At 38.6% G+C, this 19,275-nt stretch overlaps 3 protein-coding genes across 5 annotated transcripts; 2 read left to right on the top strand and 1 right to left on the bottom strand.

Moving 5' to 3' along the window:
- The first annotated feature begins 3,627 nt into the window (after window positions 1-3,627).
- On the top strand, window positions 3,628-14,505 carry LOC114945008 (uncharacterized). Of its 3 annotated transcripts, none has more exons than XM_029321084.2 (6): window positions 3,628-4,204; window positions 4,531-5,141; window positions 5,795-6,878; window positions 8,330-8,484; window positions 9,515-10,627; window positions 10,866-14,505. In XM_029321084.2, the coding sequence occupies exons 1-6, from the start codon at window positions 4,202-4,204 to the stop codon at window positions 10,966-10,968; spliced, it is 3,069 nt and encodes a 1,022-aa protein (XP_029176917.1). In that variant the 5' UTR covers window positions 3,628-4,201; the 3' UTR covers window positions 10,969-14,505. The 3 variants fall into 3 exon arrangements, with proteins under 3 accessions (XP_029176917.1, XP_029176916.1, XP_029176915.1); XM_029321083.2 differs by having other exon boundaries at window positions 4,449-5,141; XM_029321082.2 differs by having other exon boundaries at window positions 3,628-5,141.
- Window positions 14,506-15,146: 641 nt separating this feature from the next.
- LOC114945009 (uncharacterized) lies at window positions 15,147-17,557 on the top strand. The gene is made up of 4 exons (XM_029321085.2): window positions 15,147-15,524; window positions 15,766-15,856; window positions 16,077-16,522; window positions 17,083-17,557. Exons 1-4 carry the CDS (start codon window positions 15,421-15,423, stop codon window positions 17,255-17,257), a joined length of 816 nt encoding a protein of 271 aa, XP_029176918.1. The 5' UTR covers window positions 15,147-15,420; the 3' UTR covers window positions 17,258-17,557.
- On the bottom strand, window positions 17,433-18,884 carry LOC114945010 (rhodanese domain-containing protein CG4456). Its single transcript, XM_029321087.2, has 4 exons — window positions 18,718-18,884; window positions 18,014-18,217; window positions 17,702-17,864; window positions 17,433-17,632 (listed from the first exon to the last, which is right to left on the bottom strand). The coding sequence occupies exons 1-4, from the start codon at window positions 18,857-18,859 to the stop codon at window positions 17,578-17,580; spliced, it is 564 nt and encodes a 187-aa protein (XP_029176920.1). The 5' UTR covers window positions 18,860-18,884; the 3' UTR covers window positions 17,433-17,577.
- Window positions 18,885-19,275: the final 391 nt, after the last annotated feature.

Genomic DNA, 19,275 nt, shown 5'->3' with positions numbered 1-19,275 from the left:
GAATCTCGCGGTAAAATATAACGCGAAATTCTCTCCGTGTACGTTAATAATTAATTAATTAATAATTAATTAATTTGAAAAGAAAAATTGAATAATGCACGCATTTTACTTGATTTTTGAAATAAATTTTATCCTTTTTTAATAAATTGTGTCAAATAATTCGCACTTTAATTATGAATTTTTTTTATGCCATTATTTTTTGCATAAAAGTATTGAGATAAAAGAAATATTTTGCAAACTATTCACTTTTTGATCATCTTATCTTTATAACTTCTTTTTATAAATCAAATATTGAGAAAATCAATTTATATAAAAAGAATTAGGGTGATTCTATTTAAAATAATTGAGTTGATTTTTAAATAATCTTGAAATCTTTAACTTGTATTTTTTGTATTTTTAAATCTCTTACAACTATAATTTGATTAAATTAAAATGGGACACTATATATATATGTACATATACATATAAATAAAAATAAAATGTATAAATATGATTATAGATAATTATAGATTGAATATATTGAAAAATATAAGAAATTTTTTTTCATAAATTTATATAAATAATTATATCTAATAATACATAAAAAATAAAGGATCTTTATATTTAACATACGATAAGGTATAAACAATTATTATGAACTGCATATGTATACGTAAAATTAATTTTATAAAAAAATGTAAAATCTCCAAGAACTCTTACATCCCCTAGAATTTTGTGCCCCGGTTAAGCCTTTATCCAGAAAGGAAAAACTGTAAAATAATTTCGTGCGCGATAGTAGCTGGTCTAAAATTACGTAGATGCGCGATTATTCATCGCGCGTGTTCCACATTATCGGATTTACCCCGTAACCGCGTTACGAGATTAGATCTTCAATTGACGGAGCGTCGTTCGCGCGGACGATGAACTGTTAAGGGTAATAAGCGGAGATAATGAATAACGATCACCGGGAGATCGATAACCGGCAAGCAGAAAGAAAGGGGAACAGCGACCTGGAGCTCTCGCCGTGATGCTGGTAACGCGATAAGAGTGTTACCACCAATCCCTTTATATATGCATTGTCCGAAGAGGAAGAGAGAGAGAGAGAGAGAGAGAGAGAGAGAGAGAGGGATGGAAAAGGGTGCGCACCCGCGTTCGATAGCTCCGTCGTCGCTGATGCGACGAGGATGTGTGTACGCGCCGATGGCTACATGTATATTATTAGGGACGGCAAAACCGTCGACGACGACGTCCTCGACATGCTTATAGCGTCGTGGATGCATGGAGAAAGGGAGAGATCCCGTCCGGAGGGAGACCCGTTCGTGTCGCGTTTACACAGCGTTTCATAATACATATGTAGGGTACATGTTGCGTGATCAACTGAATTTTCCCTCATTTACTGGGGGAAGGAATTACTGCACATCCCCTAGGTCAAGGTTATTATGCGAATTTACGGGGTGTCGCGCGAAGGCAAACTATTTTTCTTGGATGAAGCAAAATTGTAGGAAGAAGAAAAGTCAAAGTAAGGTTTTTTTTCATGTAGAAACCGATTTTTCGAAGAAGATTGCACGGATCTTTTTCTTCAATTTCATAGAAAAGTCACGATATCTTCATTATTGAAGAGAACATCTTGATATCTTCATACAAGAAAACATTCTGTTGATTTTATGAAAGAAGACATCTCGATACCTTTATTAAAGAAGATAACACGTATCTTAATATCTTCATTGAAGAAGACATCTTGATATCTTTATTAATGAAGAAGATATCTTTTTTAATGAAGAAACTATCTTGATATCTTCCTTAAAGAATATATTTTGATAACTTTATTGAATAAGACACCTTTATATATTCATTAAAGAAGACATCATGATATCTTCATCGAAGAAGACAACACGAGTCTTAATATTTTTATTAAAGAATACAATGCACGTCTTAATATATATCTATTGAAAACAGCAACACGTATCGTAATACATGTCTTATAAGGGAACGGTCGGAAGTGTCTCTCACCGATTTTAATGAGCCTTGAATATGTTGTAGAGTATTGAAAAATATTAGATCCTTTTTTTTAGCGACGTATCTCGACGTTTAGGGGATAAAACACTCTCTTGAAAAAATCGTTTTTTTTTTATTTCTGAGCCAATATCGTCGAAACGATAAAAAAATGTAAAAAATGTTTCAAATAAAAGTTTTATGATTTTTAATATTCTTTAAAACAATGTAATTAAATTTTTCAAAAATGTCAATTTTTTCAAAAATTTAAAATTTTTGCCTCCCTTTCCATAATTTGATTGCACTGTTTTAAAGAACATTGAAAACCATAAAACTTTTATTTGAAACATTTTTTTATATCTTTTACCGTTTCGGCGGTAGCTCAGAAATGTAAAAAAAATCGATTTTTTCAAGGGAGTGTGTTATTCCCTAATCGTCGAGATAATGCCGCTAAAAAAATACGGATCTAATATTTTTCAATGCTCTACATATTCAAAGCTCATTAAAAGCGGTGAGGCACACTTTCGACCGTTCTCTTGTTAGTACATAATCTTAGTGTCTTTATTAAAAAAGACAACGCATATCTTAATATATAATGTCTTTATTGAAGAAGACAATGGCTTCATCAAAGAAGACAATGCATGTCTTAATACATAATGTTTTTATTGAAGAAAACAATGTCTTCGTTAAAGAAGACAACGCATGTCTTATACATGTGTCTTAATACATATTGTCTTTATTGAAGAAGACAATGGATATCTTCATTAAATAAGACAACGCGTAACTAACAAGATACTTCATTGAAAAAGAAAACATACATCTTAATGTTTTCATTAAATAAAATAACGCGAGTCTTGATATCTTCATTGAAGAAAACAACATGCATTATAATGTCTTCATTGAAGAAGACAATAAATGCAGATCTTGAAAAAAATAGTAAAATTTTAATGATTGCCTCCTCAAATCAGACAATTTCTAGCAGGAAAAATAATTCAAATGATGTAGAGATGAGTCAGATGGAACGTCCTGTACACACATATCGACATCAAAAGTCTCGACGGTTGACGAGCAGACAGGGGAGTGAGAAGAAGGTTGAAGCTCGCCCACACCTGTCAACCTACCTGCCTACCTACTCAGCATCACGCGATGCTGAAGAAGGCAAACACTAGCGGCTTCTCTCACATTTCCTCTTGGAAATCGGTCAACCATTCATCGAACAATCGAACCGCGTCTTTGATAACGAACGTTATATCATGTATATAGGATTCGATCCTCTCCCGACGCGGTATGTTTTCTCAAAGAACACATACGGTCAACGCGATTGCTTAATCGGACCCCAGGGAGGGATTACTAGAGCGCAAAACATCCTAGATAAGCTAAATCCGAGCGAGAAGATACATTCAGAAGCCGTACAAGTTATTCATCCAAGGAAACACATTGAGAAATTCTGCTTTACTTTCCCAGGTGACATGTTCTACGGGGAATCGCATCAATATATGATCAGCACGATCGGGAGTGACGGATCTCCGCATAGAGGTGATCCCCGGAGTCTCTCCTCGCATTTCGGCAGTCGGTGCCCGACGGTTGACGAGCTTCATGAACAGAGATGGAGAAAGAGACAGAGGGAGGGCAAAAGCCGATCGATGCATTGAGGCGCCTAGCAGCCAGGCAGGCAAGGCATAGCTCTCTTCGCGAGCTCAACCCCCAGTTTCTCTCACTTCCCGTCTCTCTCTTGTCCCACTCCGTCTCTTTCTCTCTTTCTCTCTTCACCCCTGCCGCCGCGACACACGTCGCCTGCAGCGGCGGCGCGCTTCTCCGGGGAAGATACGCGATAGTGTGCAGTTGCGCATCGACCTCCGGGACGTGCACAACGGGTGGAGGCGCTCCTCGTGAGTGCAGCGGCGACGGTGGTGGCGGAGGCGGTGGCGCTTAGGCGGGGTTCCCGTCGTCGCTTTCTTTCCCTCGCGGAAGACTAGGTCGTCCGGAAGGATATCATTATCGTCGTCCTCGTCATCGTCATCGTCGTCGTCGTCCTTACGGTCGAGAAAATGTCGCAAGTGCCGACGACCACTGCCGTTCGCGATCCGCGATTTTAGCATCGTCTTCATCATCATCATCATCATCATCGTCGTCGAGCCGACATGCCGTCGTTCCAAGTCAACAACCAGGTCCGGATCGCTTCGCCGTCGGAATTGTCACTGTGATATGCTCGATTCGTTGGCGAATTATTATGGTAAACCAAATCACCTGTGTATCATTTATTATGACCCGGTTATGCCGGGTGTGGATTTAAATCGGTCTCGCAGGTGTTTTGGAGCGAAACAGGTGTTTACGGCGCCGCGGGGCTGATTGATTTAAAATCCGTACGCGATCACCTTCCAGACTGTAGGATAGTAGAACGATTGATGATGATGATGATGATTCTTGTTTGGCAACCGTCATCATCATCATAACTTACTTTAGGGAAATCGTTTCAGTTCAGCTTAGATGATCAGGAAATTCTAAATGAAACCCCTTTAAGAAGCATGTACAGCAATGGACTGGTTTCTCGCCGAGCAGGAGATAGCTGATACCGGAGGAGGATCCGAGAACAACGACAGACAACAGTGGTGTCGCTCGGTGCATCGCATCCTGTCGCTGCTGTTGTTGCTGCTGCTGATCGCTGACGCGTCGAACGGCGTTGGCGTTGGGGGCGGCACGGGTGGAAGCAGCGGAGCTGGTGGAGGAGGAGGAGGGATTAGTGGTGTCGGAGGAAGCGGCACCTGCGGGTTGGCCGAGTTGACATGCCGGGACGGCCGATGCGTGCCGATCGACGCTTACTGCAACGGCGAGGATGACTGCGGCGACGGCAGCGACGAGCCGGCGATGTGCACCCCGTGCAACCGCACCTACCACGGTCGCGAGGGACGCACCTACAAGCTGGATCTGCCCAGACCCGCCGAGGAGCGTCTGCCCTTTCTGTGCCACCTGACCTTCACCGCGGCCGGACAGGGCTACGGCGAGCTGGTCCAGCTTCTCTGGGACGCCTTCAGCGTCGGTCGCGTCGACCCGAACGCCAACAACTACTTCACGAGCTGTCCCGAGGGCTCGCTCCAGCTGGCCGAGCTAGGTAGACACTTCACCGGGGGCTCCTGGTGCGGTGTCGGCGAGGGTCGAGCGTCATATTACAGGTTTGTCCGCCTGTTCTCTCTTTCTCTTTCTTCTTAGGTACTTTTTCCATCTTATGTTTGAGTATCGGCAGCTCGTGGGATTCCAGGTAGCAAACTGACGTCATTAAATATCAAAATGATGTCGTTTTCACGTCTGAGCATACGTCATTTTAACGTTCAATGACATCAGTTTGCTATTTAGAACATTCAAATGATACAGAGTAGCGTACTGACGTCAAAATGACGTCATTAACTGTCAATATGACGTCATAAAATGATCTCAAGTAGCAACCCAAGTAGAACAGAAAATCAAAATAATATCATTTTGACGTCATTGATCAAATTTGGAGTTCAAATTTGATCAAGATGACATCAAAATGATATTTTGATTTTCTGTTCTACTTGGGAAACTGATGACATTAAATGTTAAAATTATATCATTTTAACATCTATAATGATGTAATTAAATGTCAAAATGACGTCATTTTGACGTCAAAATGACGTATACTTACTACCTGGGATAAAATATCCTAAAAATCCTAAATAATATAATAGGGAAATCTTGCTTGGTGACCACTTGGCTCTTTCCTCTCAAAATTCTTCCAGATCTCTCGAGAGATCTGCAATCTATTTCTGCATAAAACTTCCCATCATTATTATCATAATTTTTCCAGTGAGACCAGTACAGTCACTGCCTCCATACGGCTGTTTCACGCGCCGTCGACGGTGCCGTTCGAGTTCCGTCTCCGTTTCCGCTTTGTCTCGCGCAACGAGGCGGTCGCCCGGTTGGGCAAGCCGGACCTGCCGGTGGAACGGGGTTCCCCGGTACCTGGAACCTACTGCTCCCGCAACTTTTACGAGTGCCACCTGAAGCAGTGCCGTCTACAGAGCCCGAACTATCCCGGCGAGTATCCGCGCAACGCGAGCTGCCTGATTACCGTGCGCCAGAAGGAAGTGCCCACGTGCAAGCACGCGATGATATCTGTGAAGCACACGCCGACCGGTCCGGTCAGCCTGAATGCCGCCGTAAACACCAGCCTCAGCGTCTGGCAGGACTGTCCGCCGGAGCGGGACCGGCTGATCTTCCGGGACGGCGCGCGCACTGAGGACCCGGTGCTCCTGGTGTACTGCGGCGGCCCACTGCCGACAATAACCGCGCGCGGGCCCGCGATGCAGGTGGAGTTTCGCAGCTCGCCGGTCGCGGTGCCGTTGGGCGCCGCGTCTCTGCGGCTCGAGCTCGAGCTGCGGGTCGTCTATGTCGACTCGGACGGCCTGGACTACGCGAAGGGCGCCCAGGGCTGCCACTTTTTCATTAACGGCACCGGAGTCGGCGCCAAGAGGAGCGGCACCATAAGGGCGCCGTTGCACGCACTGCCGCCCGGCTCGAGCTGCACCTGGAACATCAAGGGCGCGATCGGCGACCGTGTCTGGATCTACTTCTCGTCGTACTCGCAGCGCGATCTGACCAGCAACGGCGAGAACAACGCCAGCAACGGCCAGTCGGCGATGGACAGCACGCCATTGTCCCTGCTCTGCGCCGTCAAGCTCGTCTTCTGGGACGGGGCGCCGAATACCGGCCAGCCGATGGCCACGCTCTGCGACGACACGCCTAAACTCTGCGCTCACGCGGCCTTACGGAACATCACCAGGAGCACGAGGCCCTGTACCGAGGAGGAGAGCTACCTGACTGCCGCACCGAGTCTCACCCTACGGATGGAGACCGTTCTGGGGACCGCTCTTCATCCGATCAACTTCCACGTAAGTGTGTGGATGTGTAATGGATGAGATGCTATCCAAAGGTTCCGAGAATTTGCTTATTTTTGCCCTAACACTGAGTCTTAATCTCCACTATTGCCTCCATTTTGGGTTTGTACATACCGATTTCAGGGATTTTCCCATAATCGGAAACAGCTTTTGAAGTTTTCTGCTGGAGTTGACATGTTTAGGACCTATTGAGATTTTGTTTGAATATCTTAAGGGAAATGGTAAAAGGGAGATACTATCTAAAAGTACCGAGAATTTGCTTATTTCTACCCTAACACTAACAATAAGTCTTAATTTCCACTATTGCTTTTATTTTGGGTTTGTATACACCGATTCCAGAGATATTCCCATAATTGGAAACAGCTTTTAAAGTTTTCTGCTGAAGTTGACATGTTTAGAACCTGTTGAAAATTTGTTTAAATATCTTTAATTGCTCAAAACTCTTTTTTTATCTTAGGGGAAATGGCAAATGAGATCTGGTAGAGAGGGAAGAAATTAAACTCTTCCATTGCAAAGATTACTGTCCAATTTGAGATTCACCATCTTTTACGACCTTGGAGAGAAAGTTGGGGTCATCTCTAACTTTTTCTCAAAGTTATTTGAACCTTTTTTGGTCGATCGTGGTTTAAAAGACGCGAAACAAACTTTCCTGCAATTCGTCTCATGTTCAATTCATCCACCAACATCGTGAATTGTTCATCTTCTATCTTCAAGGATTTCCCGCGCTTCCAGAATCGCGTTCGTCTTTGACAGATCTCGCGATCCTATTTAAAACGCTTATATATAAGCATTCCAATGCTTGATCATAATCCTCTTTTAACATTCAATAGGTTTCCGTCACAGTTTTATTAAGCTTGAAGAAAAATTTTCTTTTTCCTTTTACGAAATGATTTTTATTGCAACATTTAAATATGTAGAGATTATAATTAAACGAGTTAATTATATAATTAATTAAAAAATTTTCCGTGTATGCTGCTTTTTATTCCTTCCGATCGAATAATTATTTTCTTTGAAGAGGTGAACGTTTCTTCTTCAATGGACTCTTGACCCCAATATTAGTTCAGCCTGGTGCTATAAAATTATACCATCATCTTCATTTGCCATTACATGCAACGCTTTAAATAATTGTTGATAACGCAATAATGAACTTTGAGCAACCCGATTCACGCTCCGTTAACTGTGTATAAACACACAGGATTAGAGTTTCATAACAATTCTGGCATTGATTCATCTGATCTCCCGCCACACTTACACTGAACAACATTGCCACATCATGCAACTTCAAGAACCACAACCCTCTCTCTCTCTCTCTCTCTTTCCTTTTGTAATAATTGAACACACAATTATCTGTTTATCTCTCTGCATAATTAAACAAATAAGTTTGACGTATCAGTATCCAAACTTGCAACTCGCTCGTTCTAATTCCCTGTATTGCTTTATTCCAGGCGCGTTACGAGTTTGTCTCCACCCTTCAGCCGGGCGAACCCTGGGGCGATGGTATCTGCAGCCGAGTGTGGCGCAAAGCACGCTCAGGTGAAGTGACATCACCCCGCGACGTGCGTCTGTTCGGCCGCGGTGGTTCCAGCAAGTTAGACTGCAGGTGAGAACCGAGGATGAACAAGAGTACAACTGATGTATAATCCTGGGAAAAACCTGGAAAACTTTGAATTCTCAGAGAATTTCTTTCTATCTTGAAAAATCTTGGAATATTCGTGGAATTTGTTTTGGAACTCAGAGAATTTTTAAAATTTATTAGGTTTATATAAAGTATATATTAAATGTATTTTATTATAATATAATACTATATTACACACATTAATTATATTTAAAAAATACTTCATTTACGTTAAAAAATTATGTATAACACAAACTTATTTCAAAATTGTATTCTAAATTTTATTTAAAAATACTTTATTTAAATACTTTAATTTTATCTAGAATTTTGAAGAAAAGTACCTGGAAAATCATGGAATCCTCAGAGAATTTATTTCTAAGATTTGAGTATACATCCTTGTAGTTGTCACCCAAAAGCGAAAGCAAACCGAGAACTCTAGATTCTAGCGAAGTGTCTGTCAGTTCGAGAGATGTACAAACACATTTTGGCCAAAGACGTTTCTTTTGAACTTTGAAAATAATCTATTTTTAAGTGTTTTGATTGACAACATTTAAACATACTACATGGAATGAAAGAATCCTGCATCAAATACGTAGGATTTTGATTTTCGATTAAATTGGCTGTTTTTTCCAGATATAGAAATTGGATTTCGATGAAATTGGCTGGTTTCTTCATATATTGTTTTATCTGGTTTTATCGGAATTCAGTTTTAGGGTTTATATGGATTCAAAAACTAATCATATAAAATTAAATCTTGGTAAGATCAATTGGTTTTCTCATATGTTGTAGCTTATGACTTGTTAAACAAAAAATGTAATAGATTCAATCAGCTGATTTTCCATCCAATATTTAGTTTTGGAATTGTTACATCTTTTGTTCAGCAAGTTATAAGCCACAACATAAAAAAACAGCCAATTCCACCGAAAACCAAAATTCTACAATGTAATTTGGTGCAAGGTCCTTTGTAGCTCGATTTCGACGAAAACACCCGGTTGACCTTGAACTCTACCTACAGATACCGGGTGGAGGCCGGCAGCGGTGAGCGGGTCCGCCTAACGTTGCACAACGTCAGTCTAGGCGAGTCCACGATGTGCACGAGCGACTCGGACCCGCACACCGGTAGACCGCGCTGCGTCCACGAGATTGGCTCCAGGGAGGCGCGGCTGGTTCTCTACGAGGCGCCGTGGCGAGACGTGCGGGTGCCCCGGGCGTGTCTGTGCGACAATACGTCGCACCTGCCGCTCACATACATCTCCTCCGGCCGGGCGGTGGAGATCACCTTCCTGGTGGATCAGCAGGCGCCGCACGAGGACTTCGAGACCCTCTTCTTCTACGCCAGCTTCGAATTGATCCGCGTGCCGGAGTGCCCGCGCAAGCAGCGACTCCGCGGCGAGGGTGGCGAGCTGAGATTCGTCTCGCCACCTCTATCGCGACCGGACATCTACTGCGACGGTCTCCCGTGGGTGGTGGAGGCGCACGAGAACCGGTCGCTCTTTGTCCTGACCTGGGGTTGGTTTCTGCCGCTGGAGCCGCCGGTCACCGGCCCGGATACACCTGGTGGTACCGGTACCGGCGACCAGACCAAGTGCCCGACCACCAATCGTATCCTCCTGTACTCCGGCTGGCCACCGAAGCTGCTGAAGGTCGTCTGCCCGGCGGAGCCGGGCGCCCGCGAATTCACCGTGCACGTGTTCTCGGAGGAATGGTTAGGTGCGACAGAAGAGGGCAAGTGGCCGGGTCCGCCGCGGCCGCCCGCCCTGTTGCTCGACTTTGTCGCACGGGAATCCGGCCAGGCGGCCGCCTCCTGGTTGGAGATCTCGAAGAGCCGCGCGGCGCTGCGCCGACAGCTACGTCTTCCAGAGAGGGGCGTGATGACGGAGAACGAGACGAACGGGATGCCGGCCCACGTAGGCGACTGCCCGCACAAGTGTCCCGAGCTGGGCGCGTGCATCGCCGCCAGCCTCTGGTGCGACGGACATGAACACTGCCCATCCGGCCACGACGAGGCCAACTGCGGCAACGGCGCCCGACTCCTGGGCCTGCTGCCCTCCACCGTCTGGCTCGTCATGGCCGGCGTCGCTGGAATTGTCACTGCCTTCGCGTGCCTATTCACTATTCTTATTAGCAGGTACCAGCTGCGGAGCTTAACAATTCCCAGTTAACAAACTGACGTCATTAAACGTCAAAATGACGTCATTTGATGTCATTAAATGTCAAAATGACATCATTTGATGTCATTAAATGTCAAAATGACGTCATTTGATGTCATTAAACTTTCAAATGACGTTTAATGACGTCAATTTGTTATCTAGGAATTGTCATTGTTGAATATAGGGAGCTATAAATGTGCAATTTTTGTCTCCTAGATCCAAAGCTCGCACAAAGAGACTTCACTACAAGGGAACGAAGAAGAGCAAGAAGCCGCGACGAGCACCTACGGAGGAGACGCTCCTCGGGGCGGCGTCCTGACATCAGCCACCCGGTTTCGTGGAGTATATTCACGTGGACCGGGAAACGACTGTCTAGCGACGCTATATTCTGTGTGCTTCACCGTCCAACTGACTAACTCTATTCGATAGAAGAAGAAGAAGAAGAAGAAAATGAAAAAAAGATCTCTCCCGTGGTGCCATATATATGTATATATACATATAATTGCGTGGCGGTGACGAATTCTCGGAATTCCTACCGCGTCTTCTCTTTTTTCGCCTATTCGTTCCCGAAGATGAAGAAACTAAGCTCGGTTTTGCATGCGTTCGTTCTCGATTCGAGATGCCGAAACAAAATCGCAGGTAGCAAATGATATTTGGTTCTTTATTGTTAAACTGATAAACTAGGACACAGTGGTGCTGCACTAAGTCAAAGTCTGGTCTTTTCAGTTGAAATGGTTGCACTCAGAATTTATTTTTTTTTTACTCGACATTGAAAGAAAAAAAAATAAACTCTGAATTAGCGTATCTACCCAAGTAGCAAAATGACGTCATTAAATGTCAAAATGATGTCTAATAACGTCATTAGACTTCAAAATGACGTATGCTTGCTAGCTGGGTAATTTAGCTAAAAAATACATCTAAAATATACTTAAGTTTGTTCTCTTCAGCTGAACTAGTTGCACTAGTTTATAATTTATTTTTTTTACTCAACATTGAAAAGAAAGAGATAAATTTTGAAGTAGTGCATCTATATAGTTCAGTTGAAAAGAACAGGCCTTTTAACTTATTACACCACTGCACTAGTTCACCAGTGCAGCAAAGAGAATAAACTTACTATATCCACCACCGAATGTCTTCTGTTGGCGAGATATTATAGTGACATATTTATTTGTGATAGTTCCCTATATATATTATATATATACATAATAATAATAAAATTGAGTGCTTTCCAGCAACGAAACCCAGTTACACAGTATTAAATTGTAGCTGGAAGGCTCAACTTGCTTACTTCACCTCTAGAATGCAAGGTAGTCACTTTAAATAGCTTCTTCCATTTTTTTTTTGTTTTAGCTCCTTTACTATTGAAATACCATTTTATAAAATAATACCAAATGTAAAAATGTTGGTATTGGGATAATGCAGAATTGGGATGATACAAATCAACAGCATTTTAGCTATATACGATTCTGTCGATGTTGAAGAGCCCTGGGTCGTACACTGTGTCACCTGTACGTTGCTGAAGAGCACCCATTAAGTATTAAACATACACACACGTACACAAAGACTTAGATATAGCTTTAAGCACGTCTTACCAGGACGGAAAGTAAATCCCAGAATTGTCTAGCGGGATTCAGGTGTGAAGAGTACTAATAAGTCTACCTTTTAAATGCTATTATTACCTGAAGAGTCTCGCTAACGCGCGTTCACACATAGCGATAATTATTTTAGAGATTAGAAGAGAGAGAGAGAGAGAGAGAGAGAGAGAGAGAGAGAGAGGGAGAGTAAGAGTAAGAGAGGGAAAACGAGTTACGAATCTCTCGCGAATTATTCTAACAAAAAAAGAAATATATATATATATAAATATATATACAAAAAATAAAAAATAGAGATTAGAGAGCCGAAAACAAAAAAAGAAGAGTACGTTTTACGAATAAGATCATATATTTCAGAATTATATGAATAACGAGATTAATTGAACGACGTTGAAATATAATATAAAATGTGTAGTTGAATAACAGAGATGAAAACAGGTCAGGGTTCATAGAATATATAGGTATATGTATAGGATGAAAGAAAATATGTGAAAAAAAAAAAGATATATACTTCTCGTCGCATGAGAATCCACGGTTTCGTGCGGCGAAATTAACAAATATACTGCCTTTTTCGCACGTGGAAATATTCTAATGTCAAAGATAATTGCGTTTATATACATATTCGCGAAAAAAAATTCCACACTTTCAATTTTTGGGCTGTAGATTATCTCATATACATATATATACATATGTGAAAAATTTATTTACATCTCGTCGCATCTTCCAAAAAAAATATATATATATACATTATTTTCATATATTCTTTTATATAGGGTGAGTCATTTTGATCAACGCACGTAAACATCTCGTATAGTGCAAGATGGAAAAAATGTCTCAAACAAAAATTTTTTGACTATGAGGGGGACATAAAATGGTGTCAATGATTTGATCTTGTATAATTATTTGAAGGTCACCTTCAATTTCTTAAATGGAATTTGCTATTTTTTATTACATATTCTTATAGCTTATCTCAATAGCTTTTCAAAATCCTATAATAAAGTGTTGTTTGATGAAGTACTTTTCAAATTATAAAAGTTTAAAGTTTTTTTTTACAATTTTTTGGCATATAAAATGTAAAATATCTTTAAAATGTTCAGTTCAAATCAATGACACCATCTTATGTCCCCTTCATAGTCAAACAACTTTTGTTTGAGACATTTTTTTCCATCTTGCTTACTATACGAGATATTTACGTGCGTTGATTAAAATGACTCACCCTGTATATATGTATATTAAGATGTGTTATATTATAAAATATATTAATGTTACTTGCAAATTCAATTGATTTACACACAAAACACAGAATTTTCAAATTTGTAATATTTTTATTGAATCTACTTTATTTAAATTTAATTATTTATTATATATACACATAAGAGAATATTTGTATAATATATATAGATATTGTAAAGAGAGAGAGAAAAAGAGGATCGCAGAAGCAAAATATTCTAAAACGACGAGAGAGAACAACGTGTATGTTGGTTTTTCGCATTATTGAGCTTAATAATAAATATTTTTTGCCTTCTTGGTTCACTGTGGAATATAAAACGGAGAGAACGAATCATCTTCCAACAGTTTCAAATACCTTTTGTGTATATAGGATATTTTACACATATACACTACACACAAAATTTTATTGACAAAACTTCTAAAATAAATTTTTTTTGTCTAAGAATCTTGAATTTTCAGACACGTCTAAATCATAAATGTTTTTCAAACACTCTGATGTTATTTGGAGGTTTGCCAAAGCATTCTGAAAATATTTCCCTTATATATATATATATATATTAATTTTATACTATCAAAAAAATAAAATATATAATATATATATATATATATATATATATATATATATATATATATATTATATATATATATAATTAAGTATTATATGCTACGTAGACGTATACAAGGTGTCCCAACGATAAGAAAATAGATGATAAAATGGCAAAATAATAAATAGAGCGATATAATTGTCAGGACCCTTTGTGTATGTACATACGTAAGTGTATATATGCATATATATAATATATTAAGGTAGACATAAACTTATAGAGAGAAAGAAAAAATTATATATGCACCGGACCAGTAGAGAGATTATTTATTAGAGGAAACTTCCGCGAAACGCGTTTAAGGCTCAATAATTCACTCGTTATTCAAACTGCGGTGTACGAGATATTATAAAAAAAAACCACGTGAAAAAAGCACTGTGCCACTCGTGTATACACACCAATTTCAATAAAAGCGACAGCTCTTGTAGGAAACATCGGAATAATTAGCGTATTTTGATGTCTTATTCTCTTTCGCTTTATTGTTTATTTTTATTATATATATTTAATATTGTTTATATATATATTATATTGTATTATATTATTATATTATTTATACATGAACATATATATTTTTTTATTTTTGTTTATTTTCTTTTATTATTTTCATTATTTTATTTCGCAGTAGCAGTGACGTCATTTTGACGTTTAATGGCGTCATTTTGACGTTTAATAACGTCAGACGTCAAATGACATTATTTTAACATTTATAATGTTATTCAAAAATTTTCTTTTTATTTTCAATTTTCTAGCAAGAAAATAAATTTTCCTATATATATATATATCATTTTGACGTTAAATGATGTTATTATAATAACATTATTTAACGTCAAAATGATATATATATATATATAGAAAAATTTTCGAATCTTTAATTAAAAATTTAATAAGTAATTGTATTATATTTTGTTTATTTGTATTTTCTTACTAGAAAATTGAAAATGAAAAGAAAATTTTTGAATGTAGCAAATCTATTCATATAATTTTATCGATCGAGTATTGAAAAATTGATATTTAATTTATCTTAAAAATAATAGGTGGCAGCACTAGATTTAATACAGTGTTGGTAAAGAAGAGAAAAAGAAACTTAACCTCTCATTGTCAAAAATAAACGCGTTTGAGAAAACATTGAGAGAAAAGTGAGGAAATGGTATTACATTTATATAAAAAAAGCAGATATAAGAGAAAAGAAATAAAAACAATACACGAAACAATACAGAAGAATAATATACAAAGATAAAACTTATCTTAAAACAGAAGCAGTAATGTAACAAGTGCATCCTAACAAAGGAGCCGAGGGACAAATATAAAAAAAGAAATAGCGTGAAAAAGAATTAAAATAGTGGAAAAATGATGAACGAAAAGATGATGGACGCGCGAAGACGCGAGAGAGAATTAATAGGATTACGTGGAGTTCCTGATGCTTGGAGCAAATCTCCCGTTCATATTGAACAGTAGGTATTCATTGTTTAACATATTTGACAATGTCAGTTTTTTCAGCAATACCACCTAAAATAGAATTATAATCTTGTAAAATTATGTACATAATTTATTTTAGAATTTTAATGTCATTACTTGGACAAATTTATAAATTTGGAAGCTTAAAAATCTGTATAAGTTGATACGATTCATATGTACATAAGCAAAGAAATATATGCAATATATTAAAATTTTGGATTATTTTTTTATTTGCAGCAGTTCAGACGAGGAGAGTGAAGATTTGATCAAGCAAAAGGATATTTCACCGAAGAATCGCAAGAGAAAAAGACACGATGCCAAAAAGAAGGTATTTAAACTCATTCACTTGACAAAGTTAAATCAACCCAGCAAGCATACATTATTTTGACGTCAAATAATGTTATTAAATGTCAAAATAATGTCATTTTGACATTTAATGTCAAATTGACATCATTAAATGACATCTAATGACATCAGTTTGCTACTTGAGAAATCTTTACAACTAAAAGTATTTACAACAAAATTAATAAACATTTTCTATCTTGTAGAAGAGTAAAAAACTGAAGAAGGAGAAGAAGGCGAAGAAGGAAAGAAGAAGGGAGAGAAAAGCGAAGAAGGAAGCAAAAAGGGAGAAAAGGAAGAAGAAGAAAGCGAAGAAGGACACAGACAGTAGTAGCAGTTCTGACAGCAGTGGCAACAGCAGCGACGAGGAGGTCTGGGTGGAGAAGACCACTATCACGAATAAGCCGAGACCCAGGAAGGGTTCGAGTTCGGACGACAGCGGCGGAGACGACGGTACGGTGGGACCGGCTCCGAAACCGCATGTCACACTCTCGGCCAAGGACTTCGGCAAGGCCCTGCTACCGGGCGAGGGCGCGGCGATGGCAGCTTACGTCGCTGAAGGCAAGCGTATACCCAGAAGAGGCGAGATCGGCCTCACTTCCGAGGAGATCGCCTCATACGAGTCAGTCGGTTATGTCATGAGCGGCAGCAGGTGACGACTACGCAGAATTATGCATTAAACATTTTTACAGCTATCCTGATATTAAAACGAGAATGTACTGTATGGATTTGATCCTTCGACATCCCAAGTAGCAAACTGATGTCATTAAATGTGAAAATGACGTCTAATGATATCATAAATGTCAAAATAATGTCTAATGATGTCATTAAAAGTCAAAATAACGTCTAATGACGTCATTAAATGTCAAAATGACGTCTAATAATGTCATTAAATGTCAAAATACTGTCCAATGACGTCATTAAATGTCAAAATGACGTCTAATGATGTTATTTGATGTCAAAATGACGTATTCTTGCTGCCTGAGATGTGCAAATACCTCAAGTAGCAAGCTGACGTCATTAAACGTCAAAATGACGTCATTTTGACGTCGAACGACGTCAAAAAGACGTATGCTTGCTACTTGGGACACATAAGCGAGGATTAGTAATTTGAAATTAAGTTGACAAACATCGATAAAATATGAAGAATACTTTTATCGATATGCTGGTTGAAAGTACATATATTTTAAATAGTTTTTTTTCTTTTTAAAGGCATCGTCGCATGGAAGCTGTTCGTATACGTAAGGAGAATCAGATCTATTCTGCTGATGAAAAGCGTGCCTTGGCAATGTTCAGCAAAGAAGAACGACAAAAGAGGGAAAATCTTATATTAGGACAATTCAGAGAGATGATTAATCAGAAGAAATTAGCACAGGAGAAGAATTAAAACTTAAGTAATGTGTATATAGAATTCTAATTCTCTTGTAAAATTTTTTTTGTATAATATTAAGCCTTTGTATATTAAGGTAATATAGAAAATAATGTATATCAATGCATGTATATACTTAAGTACTATTCAATTTGTCAAAGCGTTTCGACAAAAAATATAATACATTCTCAAATAGATTGATATAAATATTTATCTTTAATTTTTTTTATTACTTACAGAAATAGAACACAGAATAATTGCAGTGTGATTTTGAAATAAGTTTAACAGTGAAAATTTTTATAATATATTTAACAACTATCTCCTTTTTTATTTATTTATTAACTTTTACTCTTGCTTTCCCAATCCAGCCAACCTCCGGTGTAATTATATGCCCTGTAAAACAGACAAACGGATGTTTTAATATAATGTTTGCTTAAGATTCTAAAGATATCCTCAGCATACCTTGTATATCCTAATTTTTGCATAGCTTCCTGCACTGCCCCACTTCTTTTACCAGACCGGCAGCTGAATATAATTTTTGTGTCTTTACTGGGTTTAGGTCTGCTATAGCGTTCCTCAAACTCCTCTTCCGAAAGATTTAGGAATATTTGTCGAACATTGTCCACTGAATAAGTATAATATATCATACATTATTATTATTTTATTATTTTACATATGCTTTATATATTATATAGATGATGCGATAATTATTGCATTACATTATTCAAGAAATATGTAATAAACTTGAAAAAGGGTAGAAGAGGAAATTCCTACTTGGTATATGAATGCTTCCAGGTAATTTTCCAGTCTCGTTTATCTCCGCATGTTCCCGAACATCGACGATTAGAACGTCATCGTCCTTTTGAGCCTCTAGGAGCTGCTTGTAGTCTACGTTAAGTGCCATTTTTGTGTTTTCACATTTAATTACAGTATCTGCTTCTCGATAAGGCCAATTAGATGAGTGTAAACTTCGTGTCACTGTAAGAAATATCGTATCTTATCATCAGAAACCTTCGTTAAACAAAATTAGTCATTTCATGATGGTAACAATCTTCTACAGAACTTATGTGGTCTTCGGAGAGGTATAAATAATGTTATTATTATATAATCTTAATATTATCATTATAATCTTATTATTATATAATAAATATTCTTATTAATATAATCTTCGAAACAGTTATAAAAGAAAAAAAGAAGATAATCATCTCTTTGCTTCTTCTTCTTTTATAGCTTCTTTAAAGATCATTGATGAATTTTGTAGGTTGTTATACTACTATAAAATAATTTATTTTGTAGGTTGTTATACTATCATAAAATGATTTATTTAACAAACGTTTGTTAAGAAAAGAAAGGAAAAAAATAAAAGAAATAATACTAAATAAAAAATCTATTGCAACGTGCGATCAACATTATTTTTTCTTTAATTAACCATAATTTCTAGCTTTTCTATCATCAGTAAGAAAGAGAAAGATATGCACATCTGCCTGATTCTGATGAACGATCAGATAAGACTTCCACAAATCGCCGATAATTCGGTTCTATCAACGCACAAGAATTGCGGCGCAAAAAACTCTGCGATATGAATACTTGATAAAGTCGACGGGAAGCTCTTGTGTACATGACTATAGTTACTATAGTTACTATAGTAGCAGTGTTGTCAGGTCGCTGAAAAATTGAACGGTAGATGGCATGCTAAAAAGCGGTAGATTTGAAATTTAAGGGTCGACAGGTCAACCAGCCAGACTCCGAATTGATGTTGGAGACCTCGCGCGTTTACAACGTGAAACTCCGGTTTTAGTGTCAACGCTGAGAAACCAATTCTCGGGTTTTATGTAGTGGTGCATGTCTGTACACGTACGTACACCATTGCATTGCTCACGCGGACGCACCGTAGAGAGACAAGGACCGATGACGTGTTCTCCTTGTTCCTTTACCGTGCCGGTATACGCGAGATGCGGCCTGAAAATGCTTTCTGGCCTTCCGTAGCAAAAGGCAGTAGCGTAGCAAGGCTAATAAGCACCCACTTTTTGGAAATT

This window comes from Nylanderia fulva, unplaced genomic scaffold (genome assembly GCF_048542155.1).
Source record: "Nylanderia fulva isolate GAGA-0341 unplaced genomic scaffold, ASM4854215v1 Scaffold74, whole genome shotgun sequence".
Lineage (NCBI taxonomy): Eukaryota > Metazoa > Arthropoda > Insecta > Hymenoptera > Formicidae > Nylanderia > Nylanderia fulva.
The sequence above is the reverse complement of the archived record's forward strand: the minus strand, read 5'-3'. Positions and strand labels throughout refer to the sequence as shown.

Coding starts and splice junctions, on each gene's coding strand:
- LOC114945009 (XM_029321085.2), top strand. CDS start 15,421: ATGATGAACGAAAAGATGATGGACGCGCGAAGACGCGAGAGAGAATTA. Junction 15,525..15,765: donor TCTCCCGTTCATATTGAACA/GTAGGTATTCAT, acceptor TTTTATTTGCAG/CAGTTCAGACGAGGAGAGTG. Junction 16,523..17,082: donor TATGTCATGAGCGGCAGCAG/GTGACGACTACG, acceptor TTCTTTTTAAAG/GCATCGTCGCATGGAAGCTG.
- LOC114945010 (XM_029321087.2), bottom strand. CDS start 18,859: ATGTACACAAGAGCTTCCCGTCGACTTTATCAAGTATTCATATCGCAG. Junction 18,218..18,717: donor TTCATCAGAATCAGGCAGAT/GTGCATATCTTT, acceptor TATTTCTTACAG/TGACACGAAGTTTACACTCA. Junction 17,633..17,701: donor CAAAAATTAGGATATACAAG/GTATGCTGAGGA, acceptor TCTGTTTTACAG/GGCATATAATTACACCGGAG.
- LOC114945008 (XM_029321083.2), top strand. CDS start 4,507: ATGGACTGGTTTCTCGCCGAGCAGGAGATAGCTGATACCGGAGGAGGA. Junction 5,142..5,794: donor GGTCGAGCGTCATATTACAG/GTTTGTCCGCCT, acceptor TAATTTTTCCAG/TGAGACCAGTACAGTCACTG. Junction 8,485..9,514: donor TCCAGCAAGTTAGACTGCAG/GTGAGAACCGAG, acceptor CTCTACCTACAG/ATACCGGGTGGAGGCCGGCA.